The sequence below is a fragment of the Panthera onca genome, chromosome B2 (genome assembly GCF_046562875.1).
Source record: "Panthera onca isolate mPanOnc1 chromosome B2, mPanOnc1 haplotype 2, whole genome shotgun sequence".
Taxonomy (NCBI): domain Eukaryota; kingdom Metazoa; phylum Chordata; class Mammalia; order Carnivora; family Felidae; genus Panthera; species Panthera onca.
In genome coordinates, this window is record NC_138343.1 from 86,774,511 (window position 1) to 86,794,487 (window position 19,977).

General features: G+C 39.1%; 1 protein-coding gene across 11 annotated transcripts in view; it reads left to right on the forward strand.

The window, feature by feature from the left end:
• KLHL32 (kelch like family member 32) overlaps positions 1–19,977 on the forward strand; it is a 238,094-nt gene that overhangs the window by 32,256 nt on the left and 185,861 nt on the right. For 7 of the 11 annotated variants that reach the window (XM_078447150.2, XM_078447149.2, XM_078447151.2 and 4 more), the window contains exon 2: positions 13,623–13,698. The exons of 1 other annotated variant lie outside the window; for it this stretch is intronic. In XM_078447150.2, the coding sequence (XP_078303276.1) occupies positions 13,676–13,698 (23 nt within the window). In that variant the 5' untranslated portion in view covers positions 13,623–13,675. Of the gene's footprint in view, positions 1–6,763; positions 6,827–8,878; positions 10,352–13,622; positions 13,699–17,296; positions 17,364–19,977 lie in introns of those variants that run through there. 3 more of the 11 variants (XM_078447145.2, XM_078447142.2, XM_078447144.2) reach the window with 3 other exon arrangements.

Genomic DNA, 19,977 nt, shown 5'->3' on the forward strand with positions numbered 1-19,977 from the left:
TGAAGGATTCTGCCTATATTCGTTTGAATACCAGGTACCTGGGTATCGTGGCTGAAGCTGGGTCTCTACATCCCCCAGCATGTGGAGATGGGTGGTTGTTTCTCCCTTCCCTCTGTGGGTGGATCTGGCAACAGGACTGAGTTGGAAAGACATTTGTGGTCTTTGTGTGACAGACTGGTGGAGTTACCTATAGAAGACAGCTTCGTAGAAGCCCCCTGAGGAAGATAATAACCTGAAGTTACGCAGGAAGTGTGCAGGTGCGCGTAGGTTTACCGTGGAGACAGACTTTTGGAAGGTGGCAGGTGCTTTAGGCAGTACTTCCACACCCTGGACCCTCATCCCTGTGCTTGGGCCTCCTCGGTACTTATGAAACCCTAGAAGAAGATGGCTCTCTGGTGGAACACACAAACTGAACGCCTAGAAGTTGGAGCAACTCCCCAGAGGGACTTTCCTCAAAGAGTGGTGGGTTTTACACCTGGAGAAAGGTGAGCACTGACTGGAAAAGTGAGAGCGGTGGGCCAAGTACTCCTATGGAGCAGTGGAGGACAGGCAGCTGCCTCAGGCCAGGGGTCCTAGAAGGTTGATGGTTTCTCAGAGTCACCTGTGGCCCAGCTTTGAGCAGAGCATGGGCTGTCCCAGCCCTGGAGGTAGGGGCTCAGTGGGCACAGCACAGCCTGTGAGCTGAAGAGAAGCTCTGAAGAGACTGGTGGATGGAGGCAGCAGTGTCTGGAGAAGGCTCATTTCCACCATGGAGCAGAATGGTGATGGCAAGGACCCACTCTTGGTGGGCTGTGCCCACCCGTGGGAACTGTATTAGTCTGCTAGGGCTGCCTTAACAAAGTCCCACAGACCAGGTGGCCTAAATGGCAGAAATTTATTTTCTCTTGGTTCTGGAGGCTGTAAATTGGAAATAAAGATGTTGGCAGGGTTGGTTTCTTCTGAGGCCTGTTTTCTTGGCTTGTAGATGGCCATCTTTTTTGCTGTGTCCTCACATACTTGTTTCCTCTGTGCTTGCATGTGTCCTAAGCTCTTTTTTTTTAATGTTTATTTATTTTTGAGACAGAGAGAGACAGAGAGAGAGAGTGCGCACATGTGAGTGGAGAGGTGCAGAGGGAGAGGAAGAGAGAGAATCCTAAGCAGGTTCCGCACTGTCAGTACAGTGCCTCATGTGGGGCTTGAACTCATGAACCACAAGATCATGATCTGAGCCAAAATCCATTGTCAGATGCTTAACTGACTGAGCTACCCAGGCACCCCCTAAGCTCTTCTTATAAGGACACCAGTGATACTACATTAGAAGTCACCCATATAACCTCTTTTTACCTTAACTACCTCTCTAAAAGCCTTATCTCTAAACATAGTCACACTCTAAGGGAATGGAGGTCAGGACTTGGATGTGCAACCTTGGCAGGGACATAGTTGAGCCATAGCAGGGACCTCCTTGAGAGATAGCAGTCAGTGGTGGTTGTAGGTCCTCATCCCCTGCTGGTGGCTTCTGTGGCTCAGGTAAGCTTAGGGCCATTTTTGTTTGTTTCAGAACAACCTCAGATGTGTTATGGCCCCATTTTTGACTTCCAGTGATTGATATACTACCTCGCATAGTAACTTATTCAGTCTTTGGCCATTTTAGATTATTGGAAACTTTCTTGATTTTGAGTTGGAGGTGTTGTCTTAGCATTCCAGCCTGGGGACTTTGTACTCACAGCTCTCGGTCTTGATCTCTTCAGCACTTCAGGGTGTGACTGTGTCCTGGAATACATTCCCTTTGTTAGTGTTAATTGTGTTAGTGTTAATGTTATTGTTAAGAGTGTGGCCTCTGGAGCCGGTCTGCTGGTTTGGAAACTTGGTTTCTCTACCTCACAGTTGTGTGGCTTTCAGCAAATTACCTGACCTCTTTATGACTTAGTATCCTGATCCATAAAAAGAAAGAGTAAAGTGCCTAATGAATTAAAGAAGAGCAGGAAAGCACCTCCTATGCTGGACACTTGCTAAGTGCTGTCACCTGCATCATTACCATGGCCTCCCTTGAATGTGGCCCTGAGGAACAACTGCATTGCCACACACGTGAGGGCCTGTGCAGGTGGGGAGGACCAGCGTTTCCCCTCCTCTTCTCATATCACCTGAGTGTCTATCAGTTTTTCTTCCCCTAATCTCTTGATGAGTTGTCTTTTATTGGTGGTAATAACAACCAGTGTTTATCAAGTACTTTACAGTTTCAGAGTGCTTTTGCTTTTGGTTTTATTCCCATACTGGCCCTGAGAGGTATAGTTTATTATTGTCCCAATTTTCTATCTGAAGCAGCTGTGTCTTGGCATACATTGACTTGCCTAAAGTTATTATGTCTGGTAAACACTGGATGGGGACACAAATGGAAACCTCCTTTTCTTGTTTACCCATGTTTTTAATTACACACATTAAAGTACATGTTTATTGTAGGAACATTAGAAAGTACGGATGACCAAAAGTTTTAAAATCTTGCACATGACAGTAATCATTATTAATATCTGAAATATGTATTTTTACAAAGGCAGTTTTATATAACACAGTATGTATTGATTTATTACTTGTTTTTCTCTTAAAACATGTTAAGTATTTTCTCACATTAATAAGTATGTATCGGGGCACCTGGGTGGCTCAGTCGGTTTAAGCATCTGACTTCGGCTCAGGTCATGATCTTGCGGTTCATGGGTTCAAGCCCTGCATTGGGCTCTGTGCTGGAGCCAGCTTCGGATTCTGTGCCTTCCTCTCTCTCTGTCCCTCCCCTGTTCATGCTCTGTCTGTGTCTCTCTCAAGAATAAATAAACATTAAAAAAAATTTTTTTTAAAGTATGTATCTGCCCCATCATTTTATTTTATTTTTATTTTTTTAGAGTGAGAAAGCATGAATGGGGGTGAGAGGGGCAGAGGGAGGGAGGAAAGGAGGGAGAGAGAGAGAGAGAAAGGAGAGAGAGAGAGAGAGAGAGAGAGAGAGAGAGAGTCTCAAGCAGGCTCCATGCTCAGTGGAGCCCAATCCCATGATCCTGGGGTCCTGGGACCTGAATGGAAATCAAGAGTCAGGTGCTCAACTGACTGAGCCACCCAGGCACCTTCTACATTATCATTTTAAATTACTGCTTGGTTCTTCATTGAAGGATATATACTATTCAATTCATTTCCTAACATACAGATTACTTCCATTTTTTGCTCATATGAACAACACTCCAGTGAACCCCCTTGAGCATATATCTTTGCACACTTACCTAATTATTTCCATAGGATGGGTTTTTAGATGTGGAATTTCTAGATCAAAGGCCTTGCCCATTTTTAAGGCCTTTGATACATATGTACAGATTGGCCCCTGGAATGAGTACCCATTTAAACACTCACCTGTGTGTATAAAAACATCATTTTCCTTGTTCCCATTAGCCATCATCATTCTTTGCCAAGGCAATTGGAAGGAAATGGCATCTTATTGTTGATTTATTTACATTTTTGTTACTAACCAGAGAAAACATTTTTGTTTACTGTTCCTTTATATCTCTACTCTGGTGATTTGCCTGTTTAAGCTCTTGTCCTTTATTTCCTATGAAGCTATTCATCTTTTTCTTATTGATGTGTAAATATTTTATATATTGAAAATATTAATGAATTATCTTCTGTTTCATGCTCTTATGACAACTCTTCATAGTTGTATAAATTCCTAGGTTTATTTTTTTTAATCTCATGTGATTCTTGAGTTATACTTCCTCCATTCTGATAATTATTTTTTTAATGAAATACAGGAACATTTCTGGAGTCCTGTGAACCTCATCTTGTCCAATTCTACCTGAGGCTGACTGTGTCATCTAAAATGTTCAATTTTACTCCCAGCCATTCTCTTATCTACACTTTTGTAGAGTGTGCCCTCCATCCAGGATATTTCCATGCAGGAGGTGGGGAAGAAGAGTCAAACTAACGTTGACTCTGTACCAAGCACTATACTAAATGCTTCCAAATATGTAAAATGTTAAACAGTACAGAAGACCTGGAAGCTTTGCTGCATGTGCTTCCATAGATTTCATGGATATTGGATCTCCTGTCCCAACTATTTGAGATGTGGTTACATGTCTGTCACCATATTGAAAACAATGGGTGATTCAGTGTGTTCCATAATTTAAAGACTTTGCTCTCTCCCATTGTCAATATCTATTTATCTGGGATTATTCTGCTGGGCTGGCTTACACTGGGTGTGTATCCTGGCAACCTTAGGTGAGATCCATCTCCAAAAGATATTTAACTCTTACCCCTCTCTCATAGGATTATAACTCCGTTTATCCTTATACACATAGTTACGTCTTATGTTGTTAAGAAGAATTTACTGATTATATTTCTTCTATAATTTCCATATAATCTATACATTTTGATTTTAGATATTTCTGAAAAGTAGTAGTTTTATGATTTTTTTAAATAAGGTTTGGAGGTGGAGTACCAGAATTAAGAATACAAGCTTTAGAGTCAAACTAGGTTTTGATCCCTGACTCTATCAATTCCTCTCCAATCCTGTCACTTTTGGTGAGTTACTTACACCCCAGATTTCTTGTCAGTAAAGTTACAACAATAATATCATCCACATAAAGTTATTGTGAGGATTGAATGAGATCATGCATGTAAAGTACTTCTTTGTATAATAGCAGTCAGAGAAAGCTTTTGACTCCTGGTAGTAGGTGAAGTGGTTATTATTTTGCATTATTATTCATTTATTTTTACTTACTATTAGAAAGAGAGAGAGAGCATGTGTTTGTGGGAGGGGCCAAGGGGGGGGTGGAAACAAGAGAATCCCAAGCAGGTTCTGTGCTGTCCACATGGAGCCTGATGCAGGGCTCGATCTCACAACTGTGAGATCATGATCTGAGCCAAAACCAAGAGTTGGATGCTAAACCGACTGAGCCACCCAGACACCCTTGAATTATTTTTTTTAAGTTTATTTATTTACTTTGAGATGGGGGAGGGGCAGGGAGAGGGGGAGAGAGAGAACCCTAAGTAGTTCTGTGCTGACAGCTGACATAGGGCTCAGTCTCACAGACCATGAGATCATAACCTGAGCCGAAATCAAGAGTTGGACACTTAATGGACTGAGCCACCCAGGTGTCTCTATTTCAAATTATTTTTAACTATAACTTATCATACCAGTTGTTTAATAGAAAGGTCTTAAAGTTATGATCTCAGGAATATGTTCTGAGTAAGTCTTTCATATACTAAAAGGATGGTAAGGTTTTGCAAAAATGGGGTAATTTTGTTTGGTTGACCTAAATTTCTATTTAGGTGGTAAACTGTACTTTAATCATACATTGGAGCTTTTCTATTACAGTTAGATCATCTCACTTCTTTTTATTGGAGGGAGAACTTAGTCATCTTTACTCTCTGAAAGGGCACAAGCATCCCTGTTAAATTTCAGGAATGAATATTCCATATAGGAAAGTATGCTAGTGGGGTACCCTTAAATGTTTGCCTTTAGACTAAAGGGATTTCTAATATCATTTATTAGACACCATACAGTGATGTACTGATGTGAAAACTGTACTAATTTACTGGCATTAGAAATATGAAATATTTCAATTTATGAAATAAGAATTACAGATAAATTATCACCATATTTAATACATAAATAAAATAATGATTGGGACTGTTGGCATGTATCCTAATTATTTTATGCTTCAAAGTAACATTTCTTTTATTTATATATATATATATGTTTTATTTATTTATTTTTGAGAGAGAGAGTGACAGAGAGACAGAGAGAGAGAGATGGACAGAGGATCTGTAGTCAGCTCCGCACTGACAAGAGAGAGCAAGATGTGGGGCTGAAACTCATAAACTGTGGGATTGTGACCTGAGCTGAAGTCGGATGCTTAACTGACTGAGCCACCTAGGCACCCCTCCTTTTAAGACATATTAACTTGAGGGGGTGCATGTGTATCTCAATTGGTTAAAAGTCTGACTCTTGATTTCAGCTTAGGTTATGATCTCATGGTTCATGGGATCGAGCCCTGGGTCGGGCTCTAAGCTGGTAGTGCGGAGCCTGCTTGAGATTCTCTCTCTGCCCCTTCCCCCTTAAAGTAAATAAATAAACTTAAAAACAAAAAAGACATATTGATGTAATCTGATGTTTGAAATTAACAAGCCTTTCAGTTTACTGAAGAATCATCTAATGTAGCTAGTTTTTGATGGTAAAGACTTACACATATAATTCACATATTTTTCAATCTCTTGGCTTTGTTCCTATAAATTCTTTGTTCCTGTAGACTCTTGCATTTTACTTCTGCCTGCTTAAGAGTTGGTGATACTTCCCTTTAATTACTATAAATTTCTCAGATCAAAAATAATTAGTATTTTTAAAAATTGTCAAGTATTTCTAAAGCATAATACTAAAATATTATTAAACAAATATACAATAATAGCAAGAATAAACTGTTTTGGGGTGCCTGGGTGGCTCAATTGGTTAAGTGTCCAACTTTGGTTCAGGTCATGATCTCACGGTTTCTGAGTTCGAGCCCCGTTTCGGGCTCTGTGCTGACAGCTCAGAGCCTGGAGCCTGCTTTGGATACTGTCTGTCTGTCTGTCTGTCTCTGTCTCTCTCTCTCTCTCTGCCCCTCCCCAACTCTTACTCTGTCTCTTTCCTTCTCAAAAATAAATAAACATTAAAAAAATGAAAAAAAATTCTGAGTGAAGCTCTGGCAACCTGGAAACATTTTAATGAAAGTGAAACTATAAAGGTTAAACCTTTTCAATCTTGTGTACCAAGCAGATTTTATTTGAAAAGAAGCTCACCAGTAAAAGAGGGGATTCCACCAACGAACATTTCCTAAGGGTAAGGCCAATGAATAATTTTGATATGTCAAAGAATTGCTGTGGTTTTGAGAAATGTTTCCTGCATTTCCAAGGTGAGTGCAAGCTTCTGCTAGAGATTGCTGCCATATGCATTTTTGGCATTAAAAAAATTTTAGTGCCATGTAAGTAAAAAAAAATTTTACTTAGCATGTAAACTACATTAGCGAAAAATGAAGCAAAAGTAAAAATTCACCCACATACCTGTCATCTGAGCAATTCACTATATGATTCACATTTGTATGTATAATAAAGGGAGATGCATTGAGGTTTACTGGGGCCCTGTGATTTGTCAGTTTTTGAACTAGGTGTGCCATGCATTATAAAAGCCTTGTGACAAGGTGGTATTATCTGTATTTTTAGAAAATGGAAAAATTGAGACTTAAAGAAGGTAAGTGACTAGCCCTTAGTAACATGGCAGCACATGATATGTGAATGTGGGGCTCCATTTTATAAAATATGTATTTTGTTTTCACAGGCTACATTTATTTGGTCTGTTTTTAAGTACAAAGACTTAAATTCCTGTTACTAATCTTTTGGGGGAGATGGCATGTTTTGAGAAGTATCACAGCCAATCTTTACACTGATAAATGGAAAGTACTGTATCTGCATTGTGTTTTTATAGTAGTTATGCTGCAGGGGAAAATCCCTTCTTTCTTTCCCAAGTTCATTTAGCTGAGCCAAGAAGCTGATCAAAAGATACTTAAAATTTAAACACGTTTTCTTAACTATTTTTATAAATATATTTCATGCCTTTAAATGATATCTAGTGACATCAGTAAATTCTCTCTTTACCAAAATAATGTTTTTTACACATTTAGTGGCTGACCACTAAGCCAGAGGCATAAATAGCATTTGCCTCCTCATATAATGAATTTGTATGGAAAACCATTTAAAACTGAGTCTTCAGGGGGCACTGGATAGCTTAGTAGGTTAAGCTTGGCTCACTCAGATCACGATCTCACAGTTTGTGAGTTTGAGCCCCACATCAGGCTCTGCCCTGACAGGGTGGATCTTGCTTTGGATCCCCTCTCCCTGGCTCTCTGCCCCTCCCTCACTTGCACTCTTCCTCTCTCAGAAATGAATAAACCTTGAAGAAAAAAAACTGAGTCTTTAGGTGCTTGGCCTTTTAAGGAATGTAGAGGAAACAGTATTAAATGCCACAAAAATATGTACATTAGTTATCTAAACCTGTTTTTTGGGGAGTTCTTGGAGTGCATTTTCCCCTAGAAGCAGTAGCTAAAATTTAAATGATAAGTTTTCAGATGAGCTCATAATAAATGAATAGGTATGTCTCCATGTGTTTTTAAAGCAACAAAGGTCCCCTCCTTTTTTTCCCCCAAACAAAATTTTATGTAGGAACTCTATTTGAATTTCTTGGGAATCTTTTAACCTAAGTTGAGTTAGCTTAAATAAACAAGGAATTTATTATGAGGATCTAGGTTGTTTCATGTATGCCCACAGCAGGAGTGCATGGAAGATCCAGAATGTCCTGTTTCCACCTCTTGCCTCTTTTTCTCTGTATGCCTGCTTCTTTTCCCTGCATAATTACTTTCTTGGTTTCCAGTCCACATGGCAGAAAACAGAGCTGAGGCTAAGTTGAGACAGGTAAGGTGCAAAATTTGAGAAATCACTGGAAAACTCAGTGATTAAGGTAAATAATATGTATATTTTAAACTTTGTATAGCATTTTATTCAGTTCCACTGATCCATTCTTTAATCACTTTACCTGATAAATCATCTGTTCAGCTTCAGCTTTTGTTAAGCAGATAAAAATGTTAAAGTCTATAAAATCAGCATGCATCTTACTTTCACTTATTTAAATGAGATTTATACAGATTAGAAGATTATTTAATTGTGGTCTCAGTGAGACCTTTAATACTTTTCAACTTTCAATCAAGTACAATCTATCATACATAGATTGTGCAATATCCCCCTAAAGGTTCATATATTAACTTGTATTTTTTAAGTTTTTATTTAAATTACAGTTAATTAACATATAGTGTAATATTAGTTTCAGGTCTACAATTTAATGATTTAACACTTACATATAACACCTTGTGCTTATCACAAGTGCCCTCCTTAATCCCCATCACCTATTTAATTCATCCCCCTTCCCACCTCCCCTGTGGTAACCATTGATTTGTTCTCTATAGTTAAGAGTCTGTTTCTTGTTTTGCCTCTCTCTCTCTCTCTCTCTCTCTCTCTCTCTCTCTCTCTCTTTTTCCTGATGCTGGTTTGTTTTGTTTCTTAAATAATACATATGAATGAAATCATATGGTATTTGTCTTTTTCTGACTGATTTATTTCACTTAGCATAATACTCCCTACCTCCATCCACATGATTGCAAATGGCAAGATTTCATTCTTTTTATGGCTGAGTAATATTCCTTTGTATACATATACCACATCTTCTCAAAATAAATAATATTTTAATATAACATTTCAAGGTGATGATAAGCAAAACATCAAAATTTTAAGTAGAGATAGGATTAGCATAAAAATAGCCACCAACATCATTTCCCGTATTGTTTTCTATTTGTAAGTAAGCAGTCCAATTGATCTGGAGACTGGTGATTCCAATTCTAAATCCCAGGGAAGGGGTCTGGTTGGCTTAGCTTGCTATTAGGTCCAGACTCATAGACCAGTCAGTTAAGGCCTGGTGGTGGGAGGTGCTTGGTTGCCAGCAGAACCTTGTGGGAGGCTGGGCAGGGACAGGTGCATACCATGTTCATGCATGTGAGGAGACTGATTGGGGTTGAGTGAGATGGGGAACTTGACACTCAGTCTGTCTCTCTCTACTTAAGATTTCTCCTTAGACACCACTATTGAACTTCTCAACCACTGAAGGGGAGAGTGGAACCCACTTGAACAGAGAATTCAATGTCAGCCAACCAATGAGTTAGTGCTAGCCATGTATAAGACCCAGGGGCCAAGTACTTGGCATGGTTGTTCAGGATGATATCTGATGAAGGCAAGTAGATGTGATCCCTCAGACAGGAAACCAGAGGGGTTTTGATGTTAGGGAGAGGTTGATTGCGTGAACTAGTGATTACTCTTATAGGGTGAGCCAAAGAGTTGGAAGTTCCCTTTTGTTCCTTTGGGGACTCTGGCACCTTTCCAATAACCTTCAAACCACAGCCAGAGCAATCTTTTTAAAATGCAAATTTCATCATTCAAGTCTCTCACTTTAAAACCTTCTGTGGACTCCCACTGATTTTAGGACAGAGACCAATATTCTCATTCTCTCTCTCTCTCTCTCTCTCTCTTTTTAAGTAATCTCTGTGGCCAATGTGGGGCTTAAACTCATGACCCCAGGATCAAGAGTTGCATGCTCCCCCTACTGAGCCAGCCAGGAGCCCTGAGACCAGTATTCTTAATACTGCTTGTGTGGTCTGCGCTCTGGCCTCTAACAGGCCCTGCTTCTTTCTGCTTTTAGGACCTTTGCACAGGCTGTTGACTCTGCCCAGGGCACCTCCCAACCACCCTTCTTCCCACCCCTCCCCAGGTAATAATTATCTTTGAGAGATCAACTTGGATGTTCCATCCTCAGGGAAGTCCCTTCCCTGATTACACAGGATGAGCCAAGTTCTCTGCTGTGTTAATAATCAATTATAAGTAACAATAAAACAACAACAATAATAATAACAGCTAACTGTCATGGGACAGATAGTTTCTGAGACTTGTTTAATCCTCACAACAACACAATGAGGTAGGTGTTACTATTTTTACATGAGGAAACTGCTTAGAGCCCATGGCATGTATCACAATTAAGGTTAAAGAATGAATTAAACAGGCCCTGGCAGTGGCCAGGATGGGGCTGAAGGGCAGCCTTTTGTTTAAAAGGGAAGGGCTAGGAGTTGGTCTTGAGGCTATGTTTGTGAAGCAGAGCTCGCTGTGGCCTGGGGGCAGTGTGCTTACTTAGGATGTCTTTGAGAAGAGATCAGTGATGATTATGAAGGCTAAAACACTCTCAAGCCACTTCTTGCTGTCCACCATGTCCACTGTTAGCCCTATGAGAGGAAGAACTCCTACATTAGCTGTTGTATCCCAGGAACTCAGCTCTTGGTCTTACATAAACTAGTTCCTCAGTAAGTATTTTATGAATCATTCAAAAAAATCTCCAAAACTTTGGAGGTGTTTTTGAGCAAGCTGCATTTGAATTGTATCCTAAAGATACAGCATTGATAGTGGGACTTGTTCCTCAGGAATTTAATTTGATCTTGGGCTAAATGGTGGATGCTCAGGACTTGAGGGGACACATGTGTGGACCTTGCTTAGGGAACAGGTGAGCCGAGGGACCAGATCTCAGACCTCAGGAGTGCTGGTCTCTAAAGTGAGGCAAGGTTGAGAGGAGCATTCTGCCCCAAGTAGAAGTAGACAGATCAGAGTCTCATGCTATTTACACAGGTGGTTACAAAGACTAGTTTGTGGAAGGGGATGTTTTACCTTTATAGTTTGGGGATCATGCATGTGGGAGATGAGGCTGCGATGAGTACATTCTAGAACTCATAGAATAATCTGGTTCTGTGGTGCCAGTGGGCTCAGAAAGCTGCAGATGGTCACTACTGAAAGAGACCCTGAATGTGATTACTCTCAATTCACAGAAAAAGAGCTACCTCACAAGCTTCCTGTACCAAATAGCACTACCCTCAGGGCTTATGTGATTGTATACCTAACGGGGTGTGAGCAGCTCTGAGAGCTAGATGCCTGGAGAGCAACTCTAGCCTTTCTTCCTGTAGTTTTGCTCCTGGGACCCTGCCAGGGTGGTCCAGCCATGAATCTATTTCTAGATTCTGAAGAAGGGAAAGGCAGGAGACTGGCCTGGATCTCTTTGGCTTTGTGGGAAGAAGTGAGCACCTTCACTTAGGAAGAAATCCATATCCCTCCCTGCTATAGGAAAAATACAAGGAAGTGGGAGGAGGAAGGTCTGGCTGAGTGAAGTAGACACTTCATTTAAGGGAAACTTGAAATATGAAGTATACCTAATAAAATGTAAAAACAAATGTTACTTATACAAAACCAAGATTATAACCAAGGATACAAATTATATAAAAGTATATATAGTAAAGAGTAAATAACATATAGTAAAAATAGTAAATAATAGATAACAATAAACCTTTTCAAAGGCGATCCTTTGACTCATTTTAATTCACCTTTAAAAAGGTGTCCATTTCACTAAACTTTGCAGAGTATAGCATGTTCTGATTAGATAATTTCTGAGGAGAGCCCATTTAGTGAGTTGGTCTCCAAATAGCAAGGGACTTTAATTTATCTTATGATTTTTAATAGTGTTTGGAATCTGAAAAATATCGAGTTAAATGTGTCCTTCAATTTTGGATTCTTTTAACTTTTAGGATTCTTGTTCTCCATGTGTCTAATTATTGGGAGCATTTACAAGACTGTCAGAAAGATAAGGTTCCCCCCCCCCCCCCCACTTCTCTGTGATAATAAATGTTCTTTTGCCATTGTGAAGCTGAAGTGTCCATCTCTGTTAGTGTTTGCATTAGCCTGTAAGAGCCTGAAGTTTATAACCTAGATTCTGGAGAGAAACTAGCAGTGACAGGTTGCTAGGAAAATCTCTCAGCTAATTAAACAACGTGCCTTGAATTATTCTGAGCCTCCGTCCTGCTCAGTAATCCTGGATCAGTTGAAAATGAGGCTGATTTTTAGGTTTGTCAAAACATAAATTAGAAATAAATGAAAGTCTAGACATCCTATTTTCAATAATTAAAGAAAACCAGAAATAAAAAAAATATAATTGTATGAAAATGTTCAAAACAATATGATGTTCAGGAACAATGGAATACTTAAAGAAATTATGATATATCCAAATACTGTATTTTAGTTAGGTTAGAAATCATAGCTCCCTCTTTTATAGAAATCAGCAGAAATAGGTACAGTTTAATATTTTTACCCTGTTACCACTTTTCAAAATAAAAATGGGACAGAAGGGAGCCTGTTTAAGATTATCCAGATTGGAATTAATTTTGCGACTTGAATATATTAGAAAATGGGAGTTAGATCCTCTAATGAGGACCAGGTCCCAGACTATTCAAATAATTTACTTTTCTGTTTGGAGTTATATGAGTGATTGAGAAGAAAGTCTGAGAAGAGGTTCACGATGTGGTGGGGGCAGGGGGTGATTAAATGAGTATATAGCCAAGGAGCTGTTTTAAGCCTGACAACTTCATTCTATTTTATATTTCCAGTTGTGCTAATCCTAAATCTGCTGTAAGAATCTGTTTTCCATTTCCTACTAATTTTCACCCTCTCTAGATGTTATTTTTTGAGCAGTTTTCAGAAATCTGCTCCTTGATAGAAAATTATCTTTCTGTAGATACTTAGGCAAGACATACTTGGTTTGAACTTAATTTCACTAATATTCATGTTTGGAAGAAAAGTAAAATTGCTATAAAGGACAAGTCAACTAGTATTTGTGGTGTAGACCTTTGTAACTTTATTTTATTAAATCTTAATTTTTCCCTTTGGCCATCTGATGTTTTAATTTTTACTGTAACCTTTAATTTAGCTATTGTTGGTTCTTAAACACATTTTCCTGCTTAGTCTCTGAAATTCCAGTGAGGGGAAAAAAACAATGTAAAAAACATGCCAGACCATTTCTTATTAAAGAGCATTCAGTCAAAAAGTTGAATCTGGACTATAAAACTCCCCTAGGTGCCTCCATGGGGTTCTAAAGCATTCGCATCATGAAGGCCCAGAGTGTGCTTTTTTTGCCTTTAGCTCACTGTGCTTTTCTTTCTTGTCTTTTTATTCAGCTGGAATGCTTGCAAACTGCTAAGGCTGAGATCCTGAGGAACCCAGCTGGAGAATGCCGTCTGAACGCTGCCTGAGGTTGGGCCCGTAGGATGCTTCCTTGCTTGGTGTAGTGTACCCCGAAATAGTTACCCTGCACATCCCAGGGCTTAGTACAGAGCAAGGCTCAAGACGTATTTGAAGGAATTAAGTAAACCAGTTAGAGTGTGTATGAGTTTAGTGTCATAGCACATGGGTTAACCACTGTGATCTATTTACGGGTCAAACCTAGGTACATCTCATGGTTCTTTGAATGATACTGTTTACTATATTTTTTTATTTGGAATGTTTAAAAAAAAGAATACTTTTATAAAGGTAGATGATTTAAAAAAGAATCAGAAAACTATACTTGTATAAATATCACCATCATCCCCTTTAAAGCAATCATTCTGGGGAGTATGATATGTATTCTCAAAATACTCTCAACATTCTTCTAGTAATTCATTTATTTAACAGATATTTATTGAGCCAAGCACTCTATGCAGAGGATCCAGCCATGAATAAAAGAGAGAAGGTTCCTGCCTTCATAAAACATATATTCAATGGAGGAAACGGATATCTAACAAATCACACCCAGTAACAATGCAGATATAATTGTGAAAAGTGCTCTGAGGGAAAAGTATAGGGTTGATAGAATGACAAAGTGTCTTCCTGAAGAAGTGGTCTGTAATTTGAGCGCTGATGCGTGGGGTGACATGGGGAAATGCTCTGGGGCAGGAAGGAACTTGGCACATACCCAAACCTGTGGATGCAGTCAAGAAGAAGACACAGGGCATTTTTTTGAATATTCAAAGTAGACGCAAGTCTTTATCATCCTCTGAGGAAACAGTCAAAAGGATCTTCAGAGCAAAAAATGAGAGGTGTGAAACAGAGGAGATTCTTTTTATTAATTAAGAATTGTGTATGTCTATGGAATAATGAGACTGCCTTTCTTCCACAACTCTGTAACTATTAGAGTTGACCGGTTCCAAAAATATGTTCAGACATGGAGGCATTGTTACAGCCGGTCCAGTGCTGCTTCACTCCCCAGAGCCGGTCCGTTGCTCTAGATCAGCGTTTCTTAGTGGGGGATGGTTTTGCTCTCAGTGTACATTGTGCAATATCTGGCAACAATTTTGGTAGTCACCGGAGTTGGGGATGCTATTGGCATCTGGTCAGTCGATGGTAGGGATCCTGCTGAACATCTCACAATACGCAGGATGGCTCCCCATAGTAGATAATGATCTGGCCCCAAATGTTCATTTCACTGAGGTTGAGAAATCCTGCTCCAGATGTGGCATCCAGCCTATACAGGCACATAGAGACCATGATATCTGTCTGCCACCACCTCAGCCAAGTGATTTATTTCTAACTACCAGGATCTATGTGCTTTTTTTCTCAAAATTGTTTTTTACTTTAAATCTACCATCTCTGCTTTTATTGATCCACTCTGACCTCTCTGCCACCTGTCCTCCCCTGCACCTTCATCTCCGTAATGGTCTTTCCTTCTCAGCTATGATTCACAGCTCTCCCTTCCCCACCTTCCAGACTTCCCTTGTTCCCTGAGGAACTGTTGCACTGTGATTGTCTGCTCTGCTGTATAATCTCCTTACCCTGAAAAGCTCCCTTCCCCTCCTGACTTCACTGAGACCTGTCCTCTCCTGAGGCCCACTTGGAGCCCTGCTAAGAGCCCTCCTCACATCTCATGTATTTGGGGGGATAGGTAGAGAGATTGTTGTCACCTGGGACATGGTTTTGCTTCTCCATCATTACTCTTCAAGTTGGTTGTCTGAGAAGGCAGCGATAACAAAATACAACAGAGACATGCTCATTCTGATGCTCTTCAACTCTCTCTCTCTCTCCCTCCTCTCTCCTCTCTCCTCTCCCCTCTCCACTATAGTTGGGGTCATTTCCCCTCATTTACTGAGCATTTGGCACCCAGATTACAGTGTTCTTCCTCATCACAAACCTGTTGCAATTTCCCAGTGTCCTCAGTGTCTGCAAGGAGGATCCGTCCAACTTGGTGGCCTCGGATCTTCAATCTGCTTGTCTCCAAAAACCTTGTTCTACTGAGACATCAACTCCCATGGTCACACCTTGGACCTTGCATCCCAGTAGTTGCTCTGTTTGTGATACCACTACATCAGCCACTTTACTCTTAGCAGGATCTCCTCTCCGTCTAGCCTTCCCTCACTGTGGTTGTACTTCGACCTCCTTGCAGTGTCTCATCTACTGGCCTTGCTACTTTCTACCAACACATCATCCACTTCTTTCCCTCATTTCCCTTCTGATCCAGTTTAGATTCTATAACTTTTACCTTTTATTTTTATTTTTTAAATTTTATTTTATTTTTTTAATGTTTATTTATTTTTGAGAGAGAGAGAGACAGCACACAAGCAGGGAAGGGGCAGAGAGAGAGGGAGACACAGAATCTGAAACAGGCTCCAGCCTCTGAGCCCAACGTGAGGCTTGAACCCATGAACTATGAGATCATGATCTGAGACAAAGTTGGATGCTTAACCGACTGAGTCACCCATTTTCTACAACTCTTTAGATCCTTGATTTCGCTTGCTTCCTGTGTTTTTGATGCATTTTCCTGACAAAATTCCAACCCAGATGAACCCAGATATCCATGTTTCCTTGCCTACATTGCCTAGTGGAGATGGTTCCACTAAATCTTTATATTTAACAAACCAAAAAAATGCTAAGAGTTTGAATATGTGTTCCTGGTATGCCTGTTTCCTCCCTCCTGCTACTCAAAGGGCAGTCCTTTTCCACCACGGAGCCCATCCCTCCTTCTGTATTTTGAATACTGTCTTTATTAACTTCCTACCAACCTTTCGCTGTTAATTGTGTCTGCACTGTGTTCTGGAGACAGAGCTGTGTTTCTGTTACCCTCTCTATGTAGATGAGTCCCAGATTTACACTTCTAGCCAAGCCTCTCTCTGAGCTGCAGACCTTGTCCTTCCTTGTTCTCAAGGTTTTGACCCTTGACATACTGTTGTGAGCACCATGCTTCCTCCTACCACGGGATCCCAGGACTTGCTCTCCCCTACCTGGAAAACTCTTTTTGCCACAGTAGCTCCTTCTTATCCTTCATCACCCAGCTCCAGCATTATTGCTTCTGGGAGGCCAGATTATTTGCTTAGTGTGTAACTGCCTTGCTAAACTCAATGTTCGACAAGGGCTGCTACCAAGTTTGATTTGTTCACCATTTTATCTCTAGTATCTAGCATGGCACCTGGATAGGATAAATGTTTATTGAGTGAATGAATGAAGGGAGGAATGAAACAAAACTATTCATTTATAATTAAGTCCCTCTCTGTATAATCTTTATTACTTCTTAATCATCCTCTAACATATTGTGTCTTCTTTGCTTATTATTTTGGCCATTGCTATTAATTGTTAGCATTCATTTTAAAGTATGTAAAAATTATAAAGTGTTCTATAAAAAAGAAAAATTAAGTTCCATTATGGAGTTAATAGTCTGCTTACTAAAATAAATAGGGCTGTTTTAATATTGATGTATTTAATTTGTATAGAAATATTTTGATCGTAGAATTGAAGTGATTAGGGTACTCACCTGATAATTCATCAATAGACTGAATTGAGATAATCATGAATAATTCTAGCACTATCATTTTTTTTTTTGATCCAGTCTTCTGTTTTTTGTGTGGTCTGTTTAAGAAATGAAACTCTTCATGCTACTTGACTGCTTTTGATTTGTAAGTATTTGATATCTTATTGGTAGCCTCACTAGAAATCTACTTGCATATATTTTGTGTGTCTAAATACTAGGTAAGCATTGATAGAGAAATTGACTTGAATTTTAAAATTTGAAATGCAAGTGTTTAAAAACCAGATAGCTGTTTTGGAATTTACATGTTAAAAACTTAGTAAACTCAGTCAAAATTTACTTTATGAAAATGAGACCCTGTGAGAGAGTTCTGTGAGAGTTCTGTGATCAAAAATGTTAACTCTGTCAACTGCAAATAGTGATTTGCACTATGGTAGAGCTTCATCTGAGTAGGGTGTACCATGTTATCAACATCATGTTCTGCATTTGATTTTTTAGTTTTTGCTATCAAATCCAGAATGAAAGTTACAGACTTGAAGTCATGAATAGTCCTGTGCCGTGAGACCTCATTTATTTATCTCCGTTACTGAATGCTGACATATGGTCAAATGGTTGCATCCTGTCATCACTAAAACGCAGTCTGCTGCTTCGAGAGTGGGGGCTTCCCATGTTGTACCCACAGAGGCTGTGCCCTGTAGAGCTTATGGAGCTCAGGTGGAAAGGAAGGAGGGACATGTCCCCTAGGAACTTGTACACCGTCCAATAGAACCATGTTGCGAACCATATTTATAATTAAAATTTTCAAGTAGTTACTTTTAACAGAAATAAAAAGAAACAGGTAAAATAAATTTAACTAGTTTATTTTTAATCAGTATACCCCAAATATTATTATTTCGATATGTAATTAATATAAAAATACTAATGAGATATTTTGCATTCTTTTTTCATACTACGTCTGACATTGAGAGCATTTTACACTCACAACACATCTCAGTTTGGACTACCCACATTTCCAGTGGTTAGTAACCACCTGTAGCTCGTGGCTATTGTATTGGACAGTGTAGTTTTAGGGGATCCCTCAGAGGAAAGACTTTTGGGGTTGCCCTGGGGAAGCCAGGTCACCTTCTGCTCTTACCTGTAAGTTTTAAGGTGGCAACATTGCTTCCACAGTCGACCTTTCCCAATTTTAGGATGACACTCAAATCTGTATACCCTTGGCAAATGTGCCTCATGTTTTATGTGTTTTTTTTTTCCAGTAATTTAGGAAGTTTTGGGAATATTCTATTCCTTCCTTCTTCATTGTTTCCCACATAACAGAGGGACATTGTTGGGAAGCTTAGTGTGCCAATTTGATATAAATTATAGATGTCAGTGCAGCCATTTGCAAGCATGTATCTGCTCCCCATCTTAATTCAGACATGGTACTTAATGGTCTCTGGTTCACCCCCTTCCTTGTTTATGATTATTGACTTCATCAGATGGGCTTGCCTCTTTCCAGCTGTGTTCTGTGGCCACACAGGCCTTAACATTTAGAGGGTTGAAGTCTCTTGCAGGTTTATATCTGAGAGTTGAGTGGGAAGTTACTTTCAGAATACAATAAAGACTTGTTGATTAATAGGCCTTTATTTCTTGCCAAATGTTGGAGTATTTGTTTCTGCTTTTAAAGATTCCTAACATATTGGTTCCAAAATATTTGGAATCTTGTGCCAAGTGTTGCCTTAAATATTTAGCATGTTGTTTTCTTTAAGCTTGAATATTTCAAGCCCAGCTGAATGATCCTGTGAAATTATGCAGCATCACCATTGTTTCAGAGCTGAGCCCTTTATCTTTTGCCAAATTTCAGTTTACAGCTGCTCTTTCCCTGGCAAGATGTATTCACTGTCAATAGATATCTGAAATGCAAATACTGATTCAGTCTTGATAATAAGGACATAAATTGTGGCACTATATTTGGGAAATGAATAAGGAAACACTTGAAGGCAATTATTTTAACATATTCTACTGTTCTACAAATGAAATTTTAAAATATATTTATTTAGCATTTAAAGTGATATTAAAAGGGAGAAATGAGTGTATCTAATAAGTTGTCTATGAGTATTTCAAATAAGTAATAATTGGAATCTGTTTTTCTATCTCCAAACTTATCTTAGTTGCAGTACAAAGATAAATATTTTTGAAGACTGATTTTAGATATTTCTTACAACTATTTCCTGTTATTATCTTCATGTGTATTCTTTTTAAAAGGCAGCTTTGATTTTGAGATAACTATGCATAATATAAATACAAAGTTAGTATAGACTTTGTGACCTTTTACCCCTGCGACAGAGATTTTTTAGATCTTTTTCACAGCTTGCCATTTTGTTTTGTTTTGTCTTTATCTTGTTTTTTAAGCAGGAGGCTGAATTACAGTATTGTGTTCTTGGCGATAGGTGCTCAAAATGCATGATCTTGGACCTTTGGTTTTGTCATCTGTAGAATAGAGATAATAATGCCTGCCTCATAGGGTTGTGATGATGATTAAGTGAATTGATAATTATAAATCACTAAGAATAATTCATGGAACATAGGAAGACTGTAAAATATATAAAAATGTCATCCTTTTAGGAAAGATTTTTCAAAAATTATCCTAAAGCTTTACTTTAGCTGATGTAATATTTCCTTTACTATTTCCTCATTTCTTTAATTGAGTAATGCTAATTCATCTCCATTCTAGGCTTTGCATAGAAATTTGTGTTAAAAGTTACTTATGCTTCTGAATGTGG